Source organism: Bufo gargarizans, chromosome 5 (assembly GCF_014858855.1).
Source record: "Bufo gargarizans isolate SCDJY-AF-19 chromosome 5, ASM1485885v1, whole genome shotgun sequence".
Classification (NCBI taxonomy): Eukaryota; Metazoa; Chordata; class Amphibia; order Anura; family Bufonidae; genus Bufo; species Bufo gargarizans.
The window spans coordinates 379,686,007-379,711,480 of NC_058084.1; the positions used below are offsets into that span (position 1 = coordinate 379,686,007).

The 25,474-nt window shown below is 44.6% G+C and overlaps 1 protein-coding gene across 1 annotated transcript; it reads left to right on the plus strand.

The window, feature by feature from the left end:
* Nucleotides 1–900: 900 nt before the first annotated feature.
* On the plus strand, nt 901–21,959 carry GGCT (gamma-glutamylcyclotransferase). Its single transcript, XM_044293888.1, has 4 exons — nt 901–1,189; nt 13,204–13,349; nt 14,670–14,802; nt 21,681–21,959. The coding sequence occupies exons 1-4, from the start codon at nt 1,052–1,054 to the stop codon at nt 21,825–21,827; spliced, it is 564 nt and encodes a 187-aa protein (XP_044149823.1). The 5' UTR covers nt 901–1,051; the 3' UTR covers nt 21,828–21,959.
* Nucleotides 21,960–25,474: the final 3,515 nt, after the last annotated feature.

Sequence of the window (25,474 nt, forward strand, 5' to 3'; positions counted from 1 at the left end):
GGGTCCCAGCGGTGGGACCTGCACCTATAAGATAATGGGGACATATCCTAGCGATATGCCCCCATTGTCTATGATGAGACAACCCCTTTAAAGCAGAACAGGCGCCATAGCAAACCTGTGCCTACTGTTTCCTACAGCAGACACTGGCGGCTAATGTCCACAACCGGTGGTAATGCCGAACGCGGACATTTAACAAGTCAGATGTTATGGTCAAAGCTGACCAAGGCATCTGAGTGCATTGAAAACCGGACGCTCGTGCTCATCCGATCGCCGCATGGGGAAGCTGAAGCTTGTGTGCAGCAGCCCCTGTCATAGTCTATGACACGAGGCTACTGCACAGTCTTTCCCATGGAGCTTATGGGAACTATAAAAAGGTGTAAGAAATTGTTAATAAAGTTTTCATAAATACAAAATATATAAAAGTTCAAATCAGCCCCATTCACCAAAATGAGAATAAAAAATGTAACAATAAATAAAAATACACATCATGGGTATCGCCGTGTGCGTAAATTCCCGTACTATCAAAATATAAAAGTATTAATCCCTTACGGAAAAGGCGTACTAAAAAAATCTTTTGGGTCGCTTTTCCTCCCACAAATTTTTTTTATAAAAAGTGATCAAAAGGCTGTACATGCTGCAGATGGTAATCGATGAAAAGTACACATCGCCCCACACAAAATTAAAAAAAATTAGCCCTCCTACAGCTTCGCACACAACTAACAAAAAAAGTTATAGGGTTCAGAATATGACAGAAAAACAAAAACAAAAAAACAACGCAAATTTAAAAAAACTCCGTGGTAGAAAGGGTTAAGTGAGAAGTGCACCGCTGTTCGGTCCCACGTGTGACTATCACGCTCATCATGTGAAGCTGGGTCACACTGGGCATTGCACAGGCGGCTCTTCTAGTACATGCGTCATCCCCAGGAGTCCCGGTCACAGGCGCGCTCCAGGGCCTGGTGACCCCGTGAGTCACCGGGGGCGGCGCTGTGACTGCCGGTTATTGTAGAGGACCGAGGTGACAGATGGAACCTCCCGCACTGTCACCGGCGACATGGAGCGGACGAGCACGGCAGGACTACAGCCCGGACTGGGCACCTTCTACTACTTCGCCTATGGCAGTAACCTGCTGAGGGAGCGGATTCTTCTGGACAACCCGTCTGCCTGCTTCCACTCCGTGGCCGTGCTGAAGGTGAGGCAGGGCGCGGTGCACCGGGCGCCGTACGCTTATCACGGTGACTCCGTGGCCGTGCTGCAGTGAGGCAGGGCGCGGTGTACCGGGCGCTTATCACGGTGACTCGGCAGCTGTTACCATTGGCAGTGGGAGCTGAGCTGCAGTTCTCCTGTGGGGCCAGGACACAATGGAGGCGCCTTCTGCGGCTTTCTGCCTCCACCTCTGTACGGTTCTGGCAGTGGCTTCCTGAAAGAGCTCAGGCTGAGTTCACATCTCCATCAAGGAGATCCAGCACAGACCAACCAGCCTGCTGACGGCCGGATCCCCTTGGCGGGGATGTGAACTCAGCCAGATCGGTGGTGATCGGTTTCGGGCTCCTGCTGATCTGATATTGATGACACAGGAAACCCCTTTAAGGGCTTATACACACTCAATGGCGCTCCGTAATACAATGTCCGGTGGGGCATGCCACTTTTTTTTGGCGTGTTCATAGTAAATCTGAGAAAAAACAAAAACCTGTTGGCACCATGTGAAATGTGATGTATTTGGAGATAGAGTATGGCCCTATAGACTTGTGCGGAGGCGTAATCCATCTGTATGAATGAGCCCTGATCCGTCCGTCTAGAATAGATATGTCACATAGGGTAGGGGGAATCGGGTGGGGAGTTTTTGAAGTCAGGTTTTCATGCACAAATAGCGGACTCACAAGATCCAGAAACCGTCCGTGTTGCGTCCACGTTTCTTGCGGACCCGTTGACTTCACTGGATCCCTGATCTGCATTTTGTGGCCAAGTATAGGACATGTTCTATCTGTTTAACCACTTCAGCCCCGCTAGCTGAAACCCCCTTAATGACCAGGCTACTTTTTACACTTCGGCACTACACTACTTTCACCGTTTATCGCTCGGTCATGCAACTTACCACCCAAATGAATTTTACCTCCTTTTCTTCTCACTAATAGAGCTTTCATTTGGTGCTATTTCATTGCTGCTGACATTTTTACTTTTTTTTGTTATTAATCGAAATTTAAAGATTTTTTTGCAAAAAAAATGTCATTTTTCACTTTCAGTTGTAAAATTTTGCAAAAAAAACGACATCCATATATACATTTTTCGCTAAATTTATTGTTCTACATGTCTTCGATAAAAAAAAATGTTTGGGCAAAAAAAAAAAAATGGTTTGGGTAAGGCTCCTTTCACACTAGCGTTCGGCTGTCCGCTCGTGAGCTCTGTTTGAAGGAGCTCACGAGCGGACCCGAACGCAGCCGTCCAGCCCTGATGCAGTCTGAATGGAGCGGATCCGCTCAGACTGCATCAGTCTGGCGGCGTTCAGCCTCCGCTCCGCTCGCCTCCGCACGGACAGGCGGACAGCTGAACGCTGCTTGCAGCGTTCGGGTGTCCGCCTGGCCGTGCGGATCCGTGCGGATCCGTCCAGACTTACAATGTAAGTCAATGGGGACGGATCCGTTTGAAGATGCCACAATATGGCTCAATCTTCAGGCGGATCCGTCCCCCATTGACTTTACATTGAAAGTCTGGACGGATCCGTACGAGGCTATTTTCACACTAGCTGTTATAAGCTAAAAATAATGCAGATGGATCCGTTCTGAACGGAGCCTCCGTCTGCATTATTATGAGCGGATCCGTTCAGAACGGATCCGCCCGAACGCTAGTGTGAAAGTAGCCTAAAAGTTATAGCGTTTACAAACTATGGTACAAAAATGTGAATTTCTGCTTTTTGAAGCAGCTCTGACTTTCTGAGCACCTGTCATGTTTCCTGAGGTTCTACAATGCCCAGACAGTACAAACACCCCACAAATGACCCCATTAAGGCCCTAAGGTATTCGCTGATGGGCATAGTGAGGTCATAGAACTTTTTATTTTTTGTCACAAGTTAGCGGAAAATGATTATTATATATTTTTTTCTTACAAAGTCTCATATTCCACTAACTTGTGACAAAAAATAAAAACTTCCATGAACTCACTATGCCCATCACAAAATACCTTGGGGTGTCTTCTTTCCAAAATGGGGTCACTTGTGGGGTAGTTATACTGCCCTGGCATTTTAGGGGCCCATATGCGTGAGAAGAAGTTTGAAATCAAAATCTGTAAAAAATGACCAATGAAATCCGAAAGGTGCTCTTTGGAATATGTGCCCCTTTGCCCACCTAGGCTGCAAAAAAGTATCACACATGTGGTATCGACGTACTCAGGAGAAGTTGGGATATGTGTTTTGGGGTGTCATTTTACATATACCCATGCTGGGTGAGAGAAATATCTTGGCAAAAGACATTTCCCATTTTTTTTAGACAAAGTTGGCATTTGACCAAGATATTTATCTCACCCAGCATGCGTATATGTAAAATGAAACCCCCAAAACACATTCCCCAACTTCTCCTGAGTACGGTGATACCACATGTGTGACACTTTTTTGCAGCCAAGGTGGGCAAAGGGGCACATATTCCAAAGAGCACCTTTCGGATTTCATTGGTCATTTTTTACAGATTTTGATTTCAAACTTCTTCTCACGCATATGGGCCCCTAAAATGCCAGGGCAGTATAACTACCCCACAAGTGACCCCATTTTGGAAAGAAGACACCCCAAGGTATTTTGTGATGGGCATAGTGAGTTCATGGAAGTTTTTATTTTTTGTCACAAGTTAGTGGAATATGAGACTTTGTAAGAAAAAAATCATAATTTTCCGCTAACTTGTGACAAAAAATAAAAAGTTCTATGACCTCACTATGCCCATCAGCGAATACCTTAGGGCCTTAATGGGGTCATTTGTGGGGTGTTTGTACTGTCTGGGCATTGTAGAACCTCAGCAAACATGACAGGTGCTCAGAAAGTCAGAGCTGCTTCAAAAAGCGGAAATTCACATTTTTGTACCATAGTTTGTAAACGTTATAACTTTTACCCAAACCATTTTTTTTTTTGCCCAAACATTTTTTTTTTTATCAAAGACATGTAGAACAATAAATTTTTTTGCAGCCTAGATTCGCAAAGGTGCCCAAATTCCTTTTAGGAGGGCATATTTAGACATTTAGATCCCAGACTTCTTCTCACGCTTTAGGGCCCCTAAAAAGCCAGGGCAGTATAAATACCCCACATGTGACCCCATTTTGGAAAGAAGACACTCCAAGGTATTCAATGAGGGGCCTGGCGAGTTCATAGAATTTTTTATTTTTTTTGCATAAGTTAGCGGAAATTGATTTTTTTTTTTATTGTTTTTTCTCACAAAGTCTCACTTTCCGCTAACTTAGGACAAAAATTTCAATCTTTCATGGACTCAATATGCCCCTCAGCGAATACCTTGGGGTGTCTTCTTTCCAAAATGGGGTCATTTGTGGGGTGTTTGTACTGCCCTGGCATTTGAGGGTCTCCGCAATCATTACATGTATGGCCAGCATTAGGAGTTTCTGCTATTCTCCTTATATTGAGCATACAGGTAATGAGATTTTTTTTTTCTGTTTCACCTCTGGGCTGAAAGAAAAAAATGAACGGCACAGATTTCTTCATTCACATCAATCAATGTGGATGAAAAAATCTCTGCCCAAAAAAAAAGGAGGGGAAAGGCATCTGCCAGGACATAGGAGCTCCGCCCAACATCCATACCCACTTAGCTCGTATGCCCTGGCAAACCCGATTTCTCCATTCACATCAATCGATGTGGATGAATAAATCATTGCCGGGATTTTAAAATTTTTATTTATATACAAAGTGTTTGCCAAAGCATATGAACACCGCCACCTCCTCAGCTCATATGCCTCGGCAAACGTATCTTTTACTGCAGAGGAGAAATCTCGTCTTGCAGCGCCGCATACACCGACTTGTGTGTAATCTGACAGCAGCGCAATGCTTCTGTCAGAATGCACATCAGTGCTACAGCTAGTCGATCGGTCGGTCCACCTGGAAGGTAAAAAAAACAACAAAAAAGAAAAAACCAGGCTGCAACGCAATAATTTTATTAACTTTATAATGACTTTTGAACAGAACATATAAACTTTAACTTACTGGTGATTTTTTTTACCTTTTATAGAACAAACCTCTCCTTCCCCATGGGACAATGTGCAAAGCGCAAATCGCCCAAAGATGTGGCGAAGTGCGTTATGCACTTTGTCCCAGGTGAAAGGAGAGGTTTGCAGCAGCTCTGTGTGTAAATGGGCCCTAATAGCCCTGTGTGCCTGTCCTGGTGAGATGTGATCCCTATGCTAGGTGTACCTGTGTGTGGTACTTCCGGAAACACTCCCCTAAGCATAGGGCAGGGTGGTCAGGGCAGTCAGGACAGAAATAGCGGGTGTCACGCCTTATTCCACTCCTTGGATTGTCATGTCTGCGTGAATGGAGGAGAGCATGTAAACGTCACGCTTGTCTCTCCATTTCACCGCGAGCAGTTCTTGGTTACACAAGGCAGCCCTCTCCCCCCTTGCAAGACGGGTGGTAACGAGCCATTGGGGGAAGCCCGCGCCACTAGTTTGCACGGTGCCACAGCAGCCAATCTGTTCTAGAAACAAATGCCTGAAGAGGGCCACACTTGTGTAGAAATTGTCCACATAAAGATGGTACCCCTTGCCAAATAAGGGTGACACCAAGTCCCAGACTGTCTTCCCACTGCTCCCCAGGTAGTCAGGGCAACCGACCGGCTCCAGGGTCTGATCTTTTCCCTCATAGACATGAAATATGTGGGTATAGCCTGTGGCCCTTTCACAGAGCTTATACAATTTGACCCCATACCGGGCGCGCTTGCTTGGGATGTATTGTTTGAAGCCAAGGCGCCCGGTAAAATGTATTAGGGACTCGTCTACGCAGATGTTTTGCTCTGGGGTATACAAATCTGCAAATTTCTGGTTGAAGTGGTCTATGAGGGGCCGAATTTTGTGGAGCCGGTCAAAAGCAGGGTGGTGCGGATGAGGTGCTGTTATCACTAAAGTGCAGGAAACGCAGGATGGTCTCAAAACGTGCCCTGGACATAGCAGCAGAGAACATGGGCATGTAATGAATTGGGTTCGTGGACCAATATGCCCGCAATTCATGCTTTTTAGTTAGACCCATGTTGAGGAGAAGGCCCAGAAAAATTTTAATTTCGGAAACTTGGACTGGGGAGAAAAGCTTCCCGGGTTGGCGGTTATAAATTGTGTGGCATACCGATTTATTTCTGCCACAACTAAGTCCCAGAGCTCCGCAGTCAAGAACAGCTCAAAAAAATCCCAGGGCCGAACCGATCTGAGCTGTCTCAACCCGAACTCCAGACTGGGCGGTGAAAGGGGGAACTACAGGTGCGGCTGAAGTTGGGGACTGCCAATCAGGGTTTGCCAGCACCTCAGGGATTCTAGGGGCTCTACGGGCCTGTCTGTGCGGTGGCTGTGATGGGGTAACTACTGCACGAGCCACCGTACCAGCTTCAACTGCCCTTCTGGTGCTCGCCACTTCACCATGTTGTACGGCAGTGCTGGTACTAGGTCCAGGATGGGCTGCGCTGCTGGTGTATGCCTCACCACGTAATCCGACAGCGCCAGCCCCACTCTGCTGCGCTTGAAGCGGATCCTGCGCAACCTGTGGTCTAGCGACACGGGGCCGGGTACGCCTGGTGCTATCAGGGACCTCAACCTCCTCGTCCGAACTTTGAGTCAGAGAGCCACTGCTTTCTACAGGTTCGTATTCTGACCCGCTGGATTCATCAGATGAGGGTTCCCATTCCTCATCCGACTGGGTCAGAAGCCTGTAGGCCTCTTCAGAAGAATACCCCTTGTTTGACATTTGGGCAACTAAACTTAGGGGTATTCCCTGAGACTACCCAAGAAAAAAAGCAAGCCTGTCTTACAAATGGGAGGCTAGCGAAGTACCGGAGGCCGCTGCAGTTGATAAAAATATCAAAACTGATTTTTTTTATCGCCGCAGCGCGTGTAAAGTGAATGTGCAGTGATAAATAAATAAATAAATATTTTGTCACTGGGGCGGGCGTGGGTGAACGCACATGTGGGCGACGGATCAGGCCTGATCGGGCAAACACTGCGTTTTGGGTGGAGGGTGAACTAAAGTGACACTAATACTATTATAGATCTGACTGTGATCAGTTTTAATCACTTACAGATACTATAAAAGTACAAATGCTGATTAGCGATACGCTGATCAGCGAATAACGGACTGCGGTGCGGTGGGCTGGGCGCTAACCGATCGCTAAACTACCTAACCAAGGGGCCTAAACTATCCTAAAACCTAAGGCCCCTTTCACACGAGCGAGTATTCCGCGCGGGTGCGATGCGTGAGTTGAACGCATTGCACCCGCACTGAATCCTAACCCATTCATTTCTATGGGGCTGTTCACATGAGCGGTGATTTTCACGCATCACTTATGCGTTGCGTGAAAATCGCAGCATGCTCCTCTTTGTGCGTTGCGGTGCGATAATCCACGCAACGCAGGCCCCATAGAAGTGAATGGGGTTGCGTGAAAATCGCAAGCAAGTGCGGATGCGGTGCGATTTTCACGCATGGGTTCTAGGTGACAGTCTATTCACTGTATTATTTTCCCTTATAACATGGTTATAAAGGAAAATAATAGCATTCTGACTACAGAATACATAGTATAATAGTGCTGGAAGGGTTAAAAAAATAAAAAAGTTAACTCACCTTATCCTCTTGTTCGCGTAGTTCGTTCCCGGTCTGTTTCTTTGCTAGCTGTGGGCTTGGGCTAAAGGACCTTTGATGACGTCAGATCACATGCTCCATCACCACGGTGATGGACCATGTGATTGGAGCATGTGATCTGACGTCACCACAGGTCATTCAGCCCAAACCCACAGCTAGCAAACAACAGACCGGGAACTACGCGAACAAGAGGATAAGGTGAGTTAACTTTTTTATTTTTTTTTAACCCTTCCAGCACTATTATACTATGCATTCTGTAGTCAGAATGCTATTATTTTCCCTTATAACCATGTTATAAGGGAAAATAATACAATCTTCAGAACATCAATCCCAAGCCCGAACTTCTGTGAAGAAGTTCGGGTTTGGGTACCAAACATGCGCGATTTTTCTCACGCGAGTGCAAAACGCATTACAATGTTTTGCACTCGCGCAGATAAATTGCGCATTTTCCCGCAACGCACCCGGCTCTTATCCGGGCAAAAAACATGACGTCCGTGTGAAAGAGGCCTAACAGTCGATACCAGTGAAAAAAAAACTTTTTTCCCTTTCACTAGTGATTGACAGGGGCAAGAAGGGGTGATCAAGGGGTTAATTGGGGTGCAGGGGGGTGATCTGGGGCTATGTGTGGTGTTTGGTGCTACTCACTGTGAAGCCTGCTCCTCTGCTGGAACCAACCGACCAAAAGGACCAGCAGAGGAGCAGGGAAGCCATTTAACACATCATATTTACTAATATGATGTGTTAGATGGCTTCTGATTTGACATTTTAAAAATCGCCAGCCCGCCAGCCACGATCATTGGCTGGCAGGCTGGTGCCAAAATTGTTCTCGTTCATTTGCCGGCCCGCGATGCGCTTGCGCGGGCCGGCTCAGTCCGAAATCTTGCGTCTCGCGAGATGACGCACGGATGCGTCCAGGCGGAATGAATCAACCGCCTCCCGGACGCATCCGTGCGTTCAGCGGTCGGGAGGCGGTTAAAGAACGAACATACGAATGCGGAAAGCACATGGATCACCCATGTGCTTTCTGTATCTGTATGTCCGTTTCACAAAAAGATAGAATATGTCTGCAAAATGTAAACCACAGCCCCATTTAAAGAGGATCAGTTTTGCAAAAGTCTAATTAGGGTGTTACCTTATAGGGTGGCCCCCACTGCTGCCATGGCTGTTTTGATTTTGGCGCCTTGTATTATAATGAGAAGTAGTGGGCGTCTCCTTCTCCCTGGCTGTAGCTCTGTCCAATCACAGCGCAGAGCGTTGCAGGGGTTTTTCTCCCTGGCTGTGATGCTCTCTGCTGGGATTGGACAGCGCTACAGCCAGGGAGAAGGAGACGCCCAGTGAGAAACAGGGCAGTCTCCTCCTCCCTGTACCGATGCTAGTAATTAGCATACTGAGCGGGAATAATACCGGAGGGCACAGCGGGCGAACGGAGCGGAACCCAGGTATAATAATAAGCACTATAGGATCGCTGCTTTATGCCCTACCTAAGGTGCTACTTATCTTATAAAGTCTGGACCCATGACAGGTCCTCTTTCAGTCAGTCGGCAAAAAAATGAGTTTAAAAACGGTGAAAAGAAATATGTGACTTCTGTGTGCTTTCCGCATTCATATGTCCACTCCGCAAAAGTTAGAATATGTCCTATACTTGTGGACCGCAGACGCATTAAAGTCAATGGGTCCGCAATGAAGTGGGGCATGCACACTGACCGCATCTGTATTTTGTGATCCACGGTGGTGTAGTGCTGGGCAATGTACCTCTGTTCACGATATACTGAGGGATTAAGAAGCGGCAATATGACCATCTTAATTATTGCGGTGTTTTAGTGACATCATAGGGGCAGTCACAGTTGCGCACATTACCTGTCATTTCCTTCAGCAGCTGCCCCCTTCTCGCTCCTATTTCATCAGGACCCGAGAACTGTGAGCCACAGCACAGCCCCTTGCAGACGAGCGTGTCCAGATTATGTCCGGATGCGTTCAGTGAAAACTGCGCAATTTTGCAGGCAAAGTCATTCAGTTGTGCCTGTGATCGCGTTCAGTTTTTATCGCGCGGGTGCAATGCGTTTTGCACGCGTGTGATAGAAAACGGAATGTTTACAAACAACATCTTTTAGCAACCGTCTGTTAAAATAACATCCGCACTTGCTTGCGGATGCAATGCGATTTTCACGCAGCCCTATTCACTTCTATGGGGCCTGCGTTGCGTGAAAATCACAGAATATAGAACATGCTGATATTTTCACGCAACGCAAAATTGATGCGTGAAAACCACCGCTCATGTACACAGACCCATTGAAATGAATGGGTCCGGATTCTGTGCAGGCGCAATTCGTTTGCATCACACATTGCACCCGCGCGGAAATTCTTGCTCGTGTGAAAGGTGCCTAACAGTGTTTTATGGATGTCTTGATATAAAGAACCGCGTCAGCATAACAACCTAAAGCACGGGTGGTCCTATATAGACGTACTTCTAGGAGCACTGCCCACTACAGCACTAAAACTGCACATGCGGTATATATCCGTATTCCTTCTGTGCAGTACTTGTGTCAGATGTAGACATTACTACAATTAAAGCCTCGGCTTGGAACAATCTTTATAAGAGGGAGTAGGCAGCAATTTAGTAAATATGTGGCACAAATATTTCTATATGTAGGACAGAGTGTATTTTCTATTATATATGTAAATGATTGTCCCGCTTTCAAAGACTTTTGGGCAGCCACACGCCCTGTTAAACCTGTGAGGGAAACATACGTAGGGCTCATGCACACGGCCGTTACCGTTTTTGCAGTCCGCAGATAGCGGATTTGCAAAACACGGATACCGGCCGTATGCATTCCGCATTTTGCGGAACGGAGCGTCCTGCTCTCTATTGAACCGTTCTATCCTTGTGCATAAAATGGACAAGAAGAGGATATGTTCTATTTATTTTTATAGAGATATGGACAGCACACGGTGTACTGTCCGCATGGTTTGCGGCCCCATTGAAGTGAATGAGTCCGCATCTGACCCTCAAAAAATGTGGATCAGATGTGGACAAAAAACACAATTGTGTGCATGAGCCCTTAAAAGGCTATTCCAGTTTTGTCATTTACAGCATCAGTTGACTAATTACTAATAGTGATTGTATATTTGTAATGTCACGTGACATTTTCCTACTGTGTTGCTTCCTCCTCCCGATGACATCACGTTGACATCAGAGGCATTACAAGGCTTGTAAAGCTGTACTTAGGCTTCCACAGGTCCCACAGAGGCCTCCAGTGACGTCATTGCATCAGTATGTCTCCAGGCTTGGTGTACAAAAGTATCTTCAAATTTACCCCAGAAACACGTGACACTCAACGCTTTTGTTGGAGTCTCATGCCCATGCTTCGACTCTCTATGGACAGAGCCTTACAAATCTTCCTCTGCTCATATAGCAGCATATACAACCCAACCAGTAGACACCACGGAGTGTGGGGGAAGTTTAATTTTTACTTCTTTTAAGAGACCTTCCAGTGTTTTGCAGCTTCGTATACCGAGAGCCTATTGAAAAAAAAACATCATGTATGGCTGATCGAAGCAGAAATGAGAATTGTACCAAACATAGGCTGATGTCACCTGGTTTCACAAACAGTATCTTTGCTCACAAACTTATTTCGCCTGACATTTACAGCCAGGTCCATAAATATTGGGACATTAACACAATTCTAACATTTTTGGCTCTATACACCACCACAATGCATTTGAAATGAAACGGACAAGATGTGCTTTAACTGCAGACGGTCAGCTTTAATTTGAGGGCATTTACATCCAAATCAGGTGAACGGTGTAGGAATTACAACAGTTTGCATATGTGCCTTCCACTTGTCAAGGGACCAAAAGTAATGGGACAATTCTCAGCTGTTCCATGGCCAGGTGTGTTATTCCCTCATTATCCCAATTACAATGAGCAGATAAAACGTCCAGAGTTCATTTCAAGTGTGCTATTTGCATTTGGAATCTGTTGCTGTCAACTCTCAAGATGAGATCCAAAGAGCTGTCACTATCAGTGAAGCAAGCCATCATTAGGCTGAAAAATCAAAACAAACCCATCAGAGAGATAGCAAAAACATTAGGCGTGGCCAAAACAACTGTTTGGAACATTCTTAAAAAGAAGGAACGCACAGGTGAGCTCAGCAACACCAAAAGACCCGGAAGCCACGGAAAACAACTGCAGTGGATGACCAAAGAATTCTTTCCCTGGTGAAGAAAACACCTTTCACAACAGTTGGCCAGATCAAGAACACTCTCCAGGAGGTAGGTGTATGTGTGTCAAAGTCAACAATCAAGAGAAGACTTCACCAGAGTGAATACAGAGGGTTCACCACAAGATGTAAACCATTGGTGAGCCTCAAAAACAGGAAGGGCAGATTACAGTTTGCCAAATGACATCTAAAAAAGCCTTCAGAGTTCTGGAACAACATCCTATGGACAGATGAGACCAAGATCAACTTGTACCAGAGTGATGGGAAAAGAAGAGTATGGAGAAGGAAAGGAACTGCTCATGATCCTAAGCATACCACCTCATCAGTGAAGCATGGTGATGGTAGTGTCATGGCGTGGGTATGTATGGCTGCCAATGGAACTGGTTCTCTTGTATTTATTGATGATGTGACTGCTGACAAAAGCAGCAGGATGAATTCTGAAGTGTTTTGGGCAATATTATCTGCTCATAATCAGCCAAATGCTTCAGAACTCATTGGACGGCGCTTCACAGTGCAGATGGACAATGACCCAAAGCATACTGCAAAAGCAACCAAAGAGCTTTTTAAGGGAAAGAAGTGGAATGTTCTGCAATGGCCAAGTCAATCACCTGACCTGAATCCGATTGAGCATGCATTTCACTTGCTGAAGACAAAACTGAAGGGAAAATGCCCCAAGAACAAGCAGGAACTGGAGACAGTTGCAGTAGAGGCCTGGCAGAGCATCACCAGGGATGAAACCCAGCGTCTGGTCATGTCTATGCGTTCCAGACTTCAGGCTGTAATTGACTGCAAAGAATTTGCAACCAAGAATAAAAAAGTGAAAGTTTGATTTATGATTATTATTCTGTCCCTTAACAAGTGGAAGGCACAAATGCAAACTGTTGTAATTCCTACACCGTTCACATAATTTGGATGTAAATACCCTCAAATTAAAGCTGACAGTCTCCAGTTAGAGCAAATCTTGTTTGTTTCATTTCAAATCCATTGTGGTGGTGTATAGAGCCAAACATTTTAGAATTGTGTCGATGTCCCAATATTTATGGACCTGACTGTATTTAGCCCTAATAAAAGAAAGCCCGGCTGTGTTATATGCAATAGTTGTGCGACAGTAGAAACCGTTCCCAGCAATGATTTATAATGAGGTCTTTTACTTGCTGTTTATTTCAGGACTTCAAGCTTGCATTTGGTAACCACAAAGGCAAACTGAACTCCCGATGGCATGGAGGAGCGGCGACAGTAGTTGAAAGTGAGGGTGACAAGGTTTGGGGAGTTGTATGGAAAATGAATATTTCCAACCTGGATTCCCTGGACGTGTAAGGATTTATGCTCATTTAACACAGTTAAAGGACCCTTGCATATCATGTTCCGAGGATCCGCTCTCCTGTATGAGTTAAAGGGGTATTCTGAGTGTTTAATATTGATGAACTATCCTCAGGATAGATCATCAATTCCTGATCGGTGGTGTTCGAACACCTGGAACCCTTGCCAATCAGCTGTTTGAAGAGGCTGCGGTGCTTCAGTAAGTGCCTCGGCCTCCTAGCAGCTTGCACAGCACAGTACTGTCCATTGCTATTGCAGCTCAGCCCCATCCACATTAGTCACGCCTAGGTCACGTGACTGATGAACATGATGTCACTGGGCTAGGATGAGGCCTCAACAAACAGCTGATTGACGGGGGTGCCAGGAGTCGGACCCTCACCGATCAGATATTGATGAACTATCCTGAGGATAGGTCATCAATATTAAACACCCAGACAACCCCTTTAAGTAAAGTGTAAATTCCTTTTTTCTTTTTATAAAAGATTGCGATCTTGTGGCTTGCCGTTCTCTGTGATGACATCCTCATCCTTTTAATGACCCCCTAGAATGCCCGGGCCCCACCTCTAGAGCATACTTAGCTGCTTCCCGGCACCCATGTCACTTCTGATGCCTGTACGGCCGCCGCTGCATCTCCCCGTCTCACGGAACAAAACATCTGGCTACGGGGAGGAGCAGCCAATAGCAGACCGCAACGGTGACAAGCCTCCCTAGCGTCACCCGCGATTCTAGGGAGACTGGTCACTGCCGCGGCCTGCTATTGGCTGCTCCCCCCCATCGTCGGATGTTTTGTTCCGTGAGAAGGGGAGATGCAGCGGTGGCCAGGGAGCAGGTAAGTTTGCTCTTAAAGAGGGGCCTGGGCATTCTCGGGGGTCATTATAGGGATTGGATAATCCCTTTAAGTAAGGCCAAGTTCACACTTCAGTTATTGTGAGCCAAAACCAGTGGTGAAGCCTCCACAGAGATGAGGTATAATAGAAAGATCTGCATCTGTTCTGTGTTTTTTACCCGCACATGATTTTGGCTCAGAATAACTGATAGAAATAACTGAAGTGTGAACTTGACCCAAGTTAGTTAAGAGAAAAACAGATTCATTAAACATGAACTAAATAAGTGACAGACTGATACAGAAAGAAAGGTCCCTACCCACGAGACCTTACAAGCTACATGGTAAACTTCCTAAAACACACCATGTGATTTGAGGGTGAACTGTAAAAGCATCCAGGACGTACTCTGTTGTGTGCAAAAATGACTGTTTCCTCTGCTCTGATCAGCACTTGTTATAATTGGCTTTACATGATTATCTGATTTTCTAGCCAAGAGGGAGTGGCTGGTGGCGTTTATCAACCGATAGAGATCAATGTTCAGACACCAAATGGAGAGCTTGTCTGCCGGTGCTATAAAATGAATAAATGTATTTATGGACTGACATCTCCTCAATACAAGCAGGTAAAATATATATCTTATATTCTGGTATTATAAGGGTTAACATGGACCAGGAAAATGTTTTTCTTTTCACCATGACCCATTAAAGGGGAACAAAATGATTTGCTTCTGAATTTCCTGTCGTCCGTCACTGTAATCCATGATCAGTGTGTGTATTACATGTCATGAAGCTCACACAATGGCTTAGGGCTCATGTACACGATCGTATGTATTTTATAGTCTGCAAAACACGAATCCGCAAAAGATACAGATGACATCCGTGTGCATTCCGTATTGTGCAGAACGGAACATCTGGCCCCTAATAGAACAGTCCTATCCTTGTCTGTAATGCTGACAATAATAGGACATGTTCTATTTTTTTATTTTTTTGCGGAACGGACATACGGAAACAGAATGCACACGGAGTAACTTCCGTTTTTTTTGCAGACCCATTGAAGGAAATTGTTCCGCATACGATCCACAAAAAAAACCTGAACGGACTTGGAAAAATATATTTGTGTGCATGAGCTCTCATAATGGCTCTCCTGGTTGACTTCTATGTGTGCTGCCAATTTTTTGATTACTACACCATTTCCAAAAAGTACAGTTAGGTCCATATATATTTGGACACTGACACAAATGTAGTTTTTTTTTTTACCTGTTTATTAAAACATATTCATAAGTTATAGTTATATAATGGACATGGATACAAAGTCCAGACTTTTAGCTTTCATTTGAGGGTATCCACATTAAAATTGGATGAAGGGTCTAGGAGTTTCAGCTCCTTTACATATGGCATCCTGTTTTTAAAGGGACCAAAAGTAATTGGACAATTGGCTCAAAGGCTGTTTCATGTGCAGGTGTGGGCAATACCTTCATTATTTCATTGTCACGGCTGTGTCATGGTCTGGTGGTAGTGGACCGTGACACTTTAGCTGTGCATGCTTGTTGCCGGTGGCAACGTGTAGTTTTTAGCATGTTTACATACTTCCCCTTTAAGGTTGTTGTCCCTTCCCATTCTGGTGGGTATGGTGTTAAAGTGTGAGAAAGGTGGAGCTGGGTGTGGGCTCTTATAGTATTTGGGCTTGGAGCCTGAGGTTAGTGGAACTTTGCTTCTTTCTGAACTGGAGTTATACTGCCATCCTGGACCTTACCATCTGTCCAGATTGAGGGCCACCTTGTTAGACATAGATTGTCATCCCTTATGTATCCTCCATGTTCCCTACCTTACCTGTGTTGAAGTTTAGTGTGGATTTATGTTCAGGGTGTGGTGTACGTCTTGTTGTAGTTTCATGTCTGTTCTTTTGGTGTTGTTCGTCCAGTATGTATGCAAGGCGTTTCCCTGTGTGTTGTGCCTCCGGTGAGGGCTCCTGGGTTCCTCGGAGGGGGGAACCGCGTTGACCACCTGCCTGTGGAAGTGGGCTCCAGGGTTTCCTGGAGGGGAAACCACTACTCAGTAGCAGTTGTTGTTTCATCCAGTTGTTGTGGCAGGTAAGTGCTGTTGTTTCAGTGTGTGTGTTATTTGCGCTGGGTGCTTACCTGCCAATCTGGTTTATGCTACTGTCTGTCTCTTTCCTTGTTGCTAGGCCTGCTGGAGACTCCGATTCATCCATGTCATGGATGAACAGGTCGTCTCCTAGCCCTGACATTATTGCCAGGGATCTCTAGGGTTAGTAGGGCCCGAGGTTCCGGGTATTAGCCCTTCCACCATTAGGGTTCGCTCATACAGTTAGGAGGTCAGGGCTAGGATTTAGGGGTTTGTTAAAAGGTGACCTGCTCCCTTTTATTCCAGTTTCCAGGCGTAGTGGCATATCCCGCCAACCTACATTGTACGGTGTAGCGTTTCCCTCCACTCCCCACCGTGACATTCATCCTCAATTAAGCACATAAAAGACCTGAAGTTGATTTGAGGTGTGGTGCTTGCATTTTGAAGATTTTGCTGAGAAGGAAACATGCAGTTAAAAGAGCTTTCTATACAGGTGAAACAAGCCATCCTTCATCTGCGAAAACAGAAAAAAAACATCTGAGAAATTGCTACACTATTAGGAGTGGCAAAATCTACAGTTTGGTACATCCTGAGAAAAAAAGAAAGCACTAGTGACCTCAACAATGCAAAAAGACCTGGACGCCCACGCAAGACAACAGTGGTGGATGATCGAGAAACCCCTTAACAACAGCCAACCAAGTGAACAACACTCTCCAGGATATAGGCGTATCAATATCCAAATCTACCATAAAGAGAAGACTGCATGAAAGTAAATACAGAGGGTTCACTGCACGGTGCAAGCCACTCATAAGCCTCAAGAATAATAAGGTTAGATTGGACTTTGTTAAAAAAAAAAAAAACATCTTAAAAAAACAGCACACTTCTGGAAGAACATTCTTTGGACAGATGAAACCAAGATCAACCTCTACCAGAATGATGGAAAGAAAAAAGTATGGCGAAGGTATGGTACAGTACAGCTCATGATCCAAAGCATACCACATCATCTGTAAAACACGGCAGAGGCATTGTGATTGCTGGGACATGAATGGCTGCCAGTGGCACTGGGTCCCTAATGTTTATGGATGATGTGACACAATTCTGGGGTTTTCAGACTGATTGGTCAGCGTTTCATAATATAGATGGACAATGACCCAAAACATAAAGCCAAAGCAACCCAGAAGTTTATTAAAGCAAAGAAGTGGAATATTCTTGAATGGCCAAGTCAGGCACCTGATCTGAACCCAATAGAGCATGCATTTCACTTGTTAAAGACTAAACTTCAGACAGAAAGGCCCACAAACAAACAGCAACTGAAAACAGCTGCAGTAAAGGCCTGGCAGAGCATTAAAAAGGAGGGAACACATCGTCTGGTGATGTCCATGAGTTCAAGACTTCAGGCAGTCATTGCCAACAAAGGGTTTTCAACCAAGTATTAGAAATTAACATTTTATTTACAATTATTTAATTTGTCCAATTACTTTTGAGCCCCTGAAATGAAGGGATTGATTTAAAAAAAATACTTTAGTTCCTCACATTTTTATGCAATCATTTTGTTCAACCCATTAAATTAAAGCTGAAAGTCTGAACTTCAACTGCACCTGAATTGTTTTGTTAAAAATTCATTGTGGTAATGTACAGAACAGAAATTAGAAAAATGTTGTCTCTGTCCAAATATATATGGAGCTAACTGTAGATGACTGTTTTATCAAGTGGCACATGTTACAGTCCAAACAAAACTATTTGGTACAGCATCCATTGTTAAAGGGGTTATCCTATCTGGACATTTATGGCAGCTTGTTAGGCTATGCCATAAATGTCTGATAGGTTCCACCTCCGGGACCCACTCTTATGTTAAGAACGGGGCCCGTCATGATTGGAGAGCAAGCCGCACATATGTGGCCACACTTCTATTCACTGATAGGGGACATCTAAAAAATAGCCAAACGCTGGCTTAGCTATTGAATTAAATGGAAGAGGGCACACATTTGCAGCTTGCTCTACATACACTGCAGGACCAGGTTCTTGTGATAGGTTCGGCTCTCAGAGATGGTGTTACCATGCAAATGTGGATCTGCTGTGTCATTTAAACAGATTTGGTTTGGGGCTACTCCTAAGAGCATTATCTAAGTGGCCCCTCTGGTATTCACCCTTTTAACGTCTGTAAAGTGATCTGGTTTCGATGCAGGGGAACCCACAGGCTGCTGCCTCTTGGAGTGGTCTTTGTTTACTTGACGGATGACCTACAGGAGTCAATAAACATTGGTGTGGAGCACCGAGGGATCAGGCAGTAATGAATTCAGGGCAGGCTGAAGTCAAGACAGGCAGAGTCCGTGTAGACTATAAACAGTCTGAGGTAAGCTCAGGGTCAGGCAACCTCCTGGGAAACAAGCAGAAGTTTGTACATGGGCAGAAAACAAAGAAACAGCACACCTTTGCAGGACACTAGTGAACTAGAATCAAATGCTCAGGCACCTTCCTACAGGGAAAGGGTGCCTTAAAGGGGTTATCCCACTTTGCATTTTCATACTTACCTGCTGCCAGTGCGCCGTTCACTTCCTGGATTCCGGCTGGGGGCGGGCTTCATCTTGATTGAAGTCTTCTCCCGGCCGGGCCGCGCGCTGGACTGAATGCGAACGCCGCCACGCATGCACCATGGTGACTTATTCCTGGCCAGTATAGTACAGACCCGGCGTGCGCGTTCGCGGCTCTGTACTTTTCTGGCCAGGAAGAAGTCACCATCGCGGCTGCGTGCGTGTTCAGCGAGCGGCCCGGCCGGGAGAAAAGGAGTCTTCTGCGCAAGCGCGGCCACCGGGATTCGGGAGAAGAGCAGTGGCCGTAACCAGGGGAGACCGAATGACAACAATGAGGTAAGTGGGGATGAATTTTCTCCTAAACGGTGGGAATTGGTTAATCAAATATACAGTACAGACCAAAAGTTTGGAGACACCTTCTCATTCAAAGAGTTTTCTTTATTTTCATGACTATGAAAATTGTAGATTCACACTGAAGGCATCAAAACTATGAATTAACACATGTGGAATTATATACATAACAAAAAAAGTGTGAAACAACTGAAAATATGTAATATTCTAGGTTCTTCAAAGTAGCCACCTTTTGCTTTGATTACTGCTTTGCACACTCTTGGCATTCTCTTGATGAGCTTCAAGAGGTAGTCACCTGAAATGGTCTTCCAACAGTCTTGAAGGAGTTCCCAGAGATGCTTAGCACTTGTTGGCCCTTTTGCCTTCACTCTGCGGTCCAGCTCACCCTAAACCATCTCGATTGGGTTCAGGTCCGGTGACTGTGGAGGCCAGGTCATCTGGCGCAGCACCCCATCACTCTCCTTCATGGTCAAATAGCCCTTACACGTCCTGGAAGTGTGTTTGGGGTAATTGTCCTGTTGAAAAATAAATGATGGTCCAACTAAACGCAAACCGAATGGAACAGCATGCCGCTGCAAGGTGCTGTGGTAGCCATGCTGGTTCAGTATGCCTTCAATTTTGACTAAATCCCCAACAGTGTCACCAGCAAAGCACCCGCACGCCATCACACCTCCTCCTCCATGCTTCACAGTGGGAACCAGGCATGTAGATTCCATCCGTTCACCTTTTTTGCGTCGCACAAAGACACGGTGGTTGGAACCAAAGATCTCAAATTTTGACTCATTAGACCAAAGCACAGATTTCCACTGGTCTAATGTCCATTCCTTGTGTTCTTTAGCCCAAACAAGTCTCTTCTGCTTGTTGCCTGTCCTTAGCAGTGGTTTCCTAGCAGATATTCTACCATGAAGGCCTGATTCACACAGTCTCCTCTTAACAGTTGTTCTAGAGATGTGTCTGTGGCATTGACCTGGTCTATAATCTGAGTTGCTGTTAACCTGCGATTTCTGAGGCTGGTGACTCGGATGAACTTATCCTCCACAGCAGAGGTGACTCTTGGTCTTCCTTTCCTGGGGTGGTCCGCATGTGAGCCAGTTTCTTTGTAGCGCTTGATGGTTTTTGTGACTGCACTTGGGGACACTTTCAAAGTTTTCCCAATTTTTCGGACTGACTGACCTTCATTTCTTAAAGTAATGATGGCCACTCGTTTTTCTTTACTTAGCTGCTTTTTTCTTGCCATAATACAAAATCTAACAGTCTATTCAGTAGAACTTTCAGCTGTGTATCCACCTGACTTCTCCACAACACAACTGATGGTCCCAACCCCATTTATAAGGCAAGAAATCACACTTATTAAACCTGACAGGACACACCTGTGAAGTGAAAACCATTTCAGTTGACTTCCTCTTGAAGCTCATCAAGAGAATGCCAAGAGTGTGCAAAGCAGTAATCAACATAAAAGGTGGCTACTTTGAAGAACCTAGAATATTACATATTTTCAGTTGTTTCACACTTTTTTGTTATGTATATAATTCCACATGTGTTAATTCATAGTTTTGATGCCTTCAGTGTGAATCTACAATTTTCATAGTCATGAAAATGAAGAAAACTCTTTGAATGAGAAGGTGTGTCCAAACTTTTGGTCTGTACTGTATTTACAAAAATGATCACTGTCAAATCATTAACAGATATAACAGTGATCATTATGATGGGATAGGTTGGAGAAGATTAGGTTCCCTGTGCAGCTGACCCTTTAAGAGCTAGAGGGACCACAGCAGAAGCAACCCTAAGCATGTGTTGAAGAGTGGGAAACTGGCAGCACTACCCCAGTGGCCTGGTACACCAAAGGAAATCTGGTGCGGTAGGAGATGCGGCAGCTGTGCCCACCAGAAGGAGCGGAGCGGTGTTGGGCATGGACTGCCAACATAACAGGTGGGACCTGCACCTATTGGACATTTATGGCATGTACTGGGTGTCCGGATGGGAATATCCTTTTACAATCAAATAAACCAAAGTCTTAAAGTAAAGTTGAATTGCTAGAGTCTAATTTCCCATGGTATTCCCCTTTTATCATGGTTCCTGTATGAAGAAAGAGGAGCATGTTCTTAATCAAACTGTAGTATATAGCGTTACCATAAATGGGGCAACTAATCTGGTAAACCCTTGTCCATATGCCCCATTAGGGCGCCAAAGTAATATAAATTACTATGGTGATGATTCTTATTAAATGTGATTGCCACAAAACATATCATAATCAGAATTAACTATGAGAATTATCAGAAATATGTATATTGTATGAGTACATTAGATATTTGTAGTATAATCTTTACAGTGCATGCACTCACAACAGCATCTGCCGCACAGCCGCTCTGTAGATATTACATCGGTCGACCAATAGATTGAGATTGACCTTTTTTTTTTTTTTTTCTGTATCTGTATTATTCCTGTCTGTCAATTATTGTATTACATGTAAATAGATATTCTCATATCTGTAGGTTATGCAGTTTAAACATGGATTTCATTTACTTTATCTGCAGGTCATGTGTATGGGAGCAAAGCAGAACGATTTACCATTGGAATATCAGAAAATGTTGGAAGAATTAAAAACCAATAACTATTCTGGGCATATTGCAATAATGGACAAATTGAAAGAAGCAATGCAGAAAGTGCAAGATGATGGATGATTTCAGTGTGAATTGCAGTATCTGCCATGTTTGATTTTGAGTTAATTTACATCTTTTTCCTTATGGACTTCATTTGGCAGCTTACATATGTGATTGATCCTAGAAATTTCATAAATTTATATTTCAAGTGGTCTCAAGTGTCATCATTTTCATGCTTGCAATTTATGTAAAATAATGTACAGTACTTCGTTCAATTACCACATTTTTCGCTTTATAATATATACCTGATGATAATTATGTGCCTACATTTTAGAAGAGGAAAATACGAAACAAATATTTTTCATCAGTACAGACCCCTTAATCATCAGACCCCCAAATTAGACCCCAATCTTCATCAAAGTTCAGATCAGACTCCCATATGAAACCACAGATCAGACCCACACATCAGACCTCAAAGCAAACCCTAGCATCAGATCAGACCCCTATGCCAGCTCTTAGATCGGATCCCCATCAAAATAAATAAATTAACTTACCTCTCCAGCTGCACCGCCACTCTTCAGATCTGGCTGTCTCTTCTGTCTGCCCCATTCCCAGGGCTGCGCTGGGACCTGCCCTGGGGGAAGACCAGGGAGTGATTAGCACAACACTACAGTCACCGCTCCCTGCTGCTCCTGGATACTAGTGAGTGGTTTTATAATGAAGACTCTCACTAGTATTCGCTCTATTAGATGAAATGCCATTTTTTCCCCTGCTTTAGAAAATTTGGTAGTTATGTACACAAAGCAGTAATGAGTATAGTGGCATATTAACAGACCACTACAGGTAAAAGTAACAGGATCCAGGTGCCCCTGTAACAAGGAAACAAGGTGGATATGTAGCATGGGTTTCTATGTCTGAACAGCTGCATGCATGAAGCACAATGCCAAGCATTGAGTTAAACGACCAAGCGATTCTCTTTTTTTTTTGTTTTTTATGTATACTGTTTATTAATATAGAACACAAAATTCCCTCCCGACTCTAATCAGGCAATCAGACTAACTCCCTGGATCAACGACCCCTCTCTAGTAGCTATAGCCTGTAATATTATTAAGCGCCAGAAATACATCCAGGCCCCTCTTGAATTCCTTTTATATGCTATATTTATTGCCCCGATTCTGTAGTTTGTAGAATCACCCCATATGTGGCCGTAAACTACTGTACGGGCACGCGGTAGGGCGTAGAGGGAAAGGTGCGCCGTGTGGTTTTTGGAAGGCACATTTTGCTAGACTGGTTTATTTACACCATGTCCCATTTGAAGCCCCCCTAATGCACCCCTAGAGTAGAAACTCCATAAAAGTGACCCCATCTAAGAAACTACACCCCTCAAGGTATTCAAAACTGATTTTACAAACTTTTGTTAACCCTTTAGGTGTTGCACAAGAGTTATTGGCAAATGGAGATGAAATTTGAGAATTTTAATTTTTGGGCAAATTTCCCATTTTAATCCATTTTTTCCAGTAACAAAGCAAGGGTTAACAGCCAAACAAAATGCTATATTTATTGGCCCGATTCTGTAGTTTGCAGAAACACCCCATATGTGGCCGTAAACTACTGTATGGGCACACTGTAGGGCGTAGAGGGAAAGGTGCGCCGTGTGGTTTTTGGAAAGCAGATTTTGCTGGACTGGTTTATTTAGACCATGTCCCATTTGATGCACCCCTAGAGTAGAAACTCCATAAAAGTGACCCCATTTTGGAAACTACGGGATAAGGTGGCTATTTTTAGGGTACATATGATTTTTGGTTTATCTATATTACATTTTTGTGAGGCAAGGTTACCAAAAATAGAAATTCTGAAATTTCATCTCTATTTGCCATAAACTGTTGAGGATCACCTAAAGGGTTAATAAAGTTTGTAAAATCAGTTTTGAATACCTTGAGGGGTGTAGTTTCTTAGATGGGGTCGCATTTAGGGAGTTTCTACTCTAGGGGTGCATCAGGGGGGCTTCAAATGGGACATGGTGCCAAAAAAAAGGCCATCAAAATCTGCATTTCCGTCTGCGTTCCTTTCCTTCTGCGCCCTGCCGTTTGCTCATACAGCAGTTTACGACCACATATGGGGTGTTTCTGTAAACTGCAGAATCAGGGTAATAAATATTAAGTTTTGTTTGGCTGTTAACCCTTGCTTTGTTATTGGAAAAAAAATTATTAAAATGGAAATTTTTTACCGTGTTCATCTGAGGGGTTAGATCATGGGGTATTTTTATAGGGCAGATTCTTACAGACGTGGCGATACCTAATATGTCTACTATTTATTTATTTATTAATGTTTTACACTATATTATCTTTTTATAAAGAAAACATTATCTTAGGTAGGTGCTAATTTTTTGCGGGATGAGAGGACGGTTTTATTGGCACTATTTTGGGGGGCATATGACTTTTTAATCGTTTGCTATTACAATTTTTGTGATGTAAGGTGACAAAAAACACTTTTTTTTGCACGGTTTTTTTATTTTATTTTTTTGACCGTGTTCATAGAGCAGTTTCTTACAGACGCGGCAATACCTAAATTTTTTTTTTTTTTAGTTTTAGTGTCTCACGTCTGAGAACCATAGTTTTTTTTATCCGATTGTGAGTGGCTAAATTGGGATATAAATTTAGTACTCCATGGAAGTGTTGTACTCCCTGAAGCAACCAATAATGCAGAGGCCCGGATGATCAGGGCACGTGTCACACTGAGTAGTGGTGTCCTTCCGTATCCCCCTCCTGTGACACACTTTGCGCATGGCGTTATATTGCTTGAGGACTTGATCAGATATATTAACTCCTCCTATATACCGATTGTAGTCAACGATACAATCGGGCTTGAGGACTGTTGCCGCAGTACCTCGCACAGGGACAGGGGTGATGCCGTTACCATGAATTGTGGACAGTACAAGGACATCCCTCTTGTCCTTATATCTGACCAGCAACAGGTTTCCACTGGTAAGGGCATGGGTCTCACCCCTGGGGATAGGTACCTGGAGGAGGTGGGTAGGGAGGCCGCGTTGATTTTTCCACACGGTCCCACAAGCAGACGTGGATCTGGCGGTGAGGGACTGGAACAAGGGGATACTAGTATAAAAGTTATCCACGTACAAGTGGTAACCCTTATCTAGCAGTGGGTGCATAAGGTCCCACACAAGTTTCCCACTAACACCCAGAGTGGTGGGACATTCTGGGGGTTGAATACGGGAATCTCGCCCCTCGTACATACGAAACTTGTAAGTGTACCCTGAGGTACTCTCACAAAGTTTGTACAGCTTCACGCCATACCTTGTCTGCTTAGAGGGAACATACTGGCGGAAAAGGAGTCTCCCCTTGAAAGCAATGAGAGACTCATCAACCGCAACCTCCCTTCCAGGTACATAGGCCTGGACAAATTTGGCCCCAAAGGGATCGATGACCGGCCTGATTTTGTACAGGCGGTCATAGGCATGATCACCTTGGGGGGGGACATGCTGCATTATCTGAATAATGCAAGCATTTCCGGATGGCCTCAAACCTGGAGCTTGTCATGGCCGTACTGTAAAGTGGGGTCTGGTAGAGGACATCCCCACTCCAGTAATGCCTGACACTAGGTCCATGTGCAGCACGAGGCCCCAAAACGTCCTCATCTCGATTGCACTGACCGGAGTCAAGCCACCGAGCCTAGACAAAAAAGAGCCTGGGTGCTCAGCAACAAACTGT

Bases quoted from the DNA above. Each gene is read 5' to 3' on its own strand.
- GGCT (XM_044293888.1), top strand. From the start codon at position 1,052: ATGGAGCGGACGAGCACGGCAGGACTACAGCCCGGACTGGGCACCTTC. The intron at 1,190-13,203 runs GTGAGGCAGGGC...TGTTTATTTCAG, and splicing joins ACTCCGTGGCCGTGCTGAAG to GACTTCAAGCTTGCATTTGG. The intron at 14,803-21,680 runs GTAAAATATATA...CTTTATCTGCAG, and splicing joins CATCTCCTCAATACAAGCAG to GTCATGTGTATGGGAGCAAA.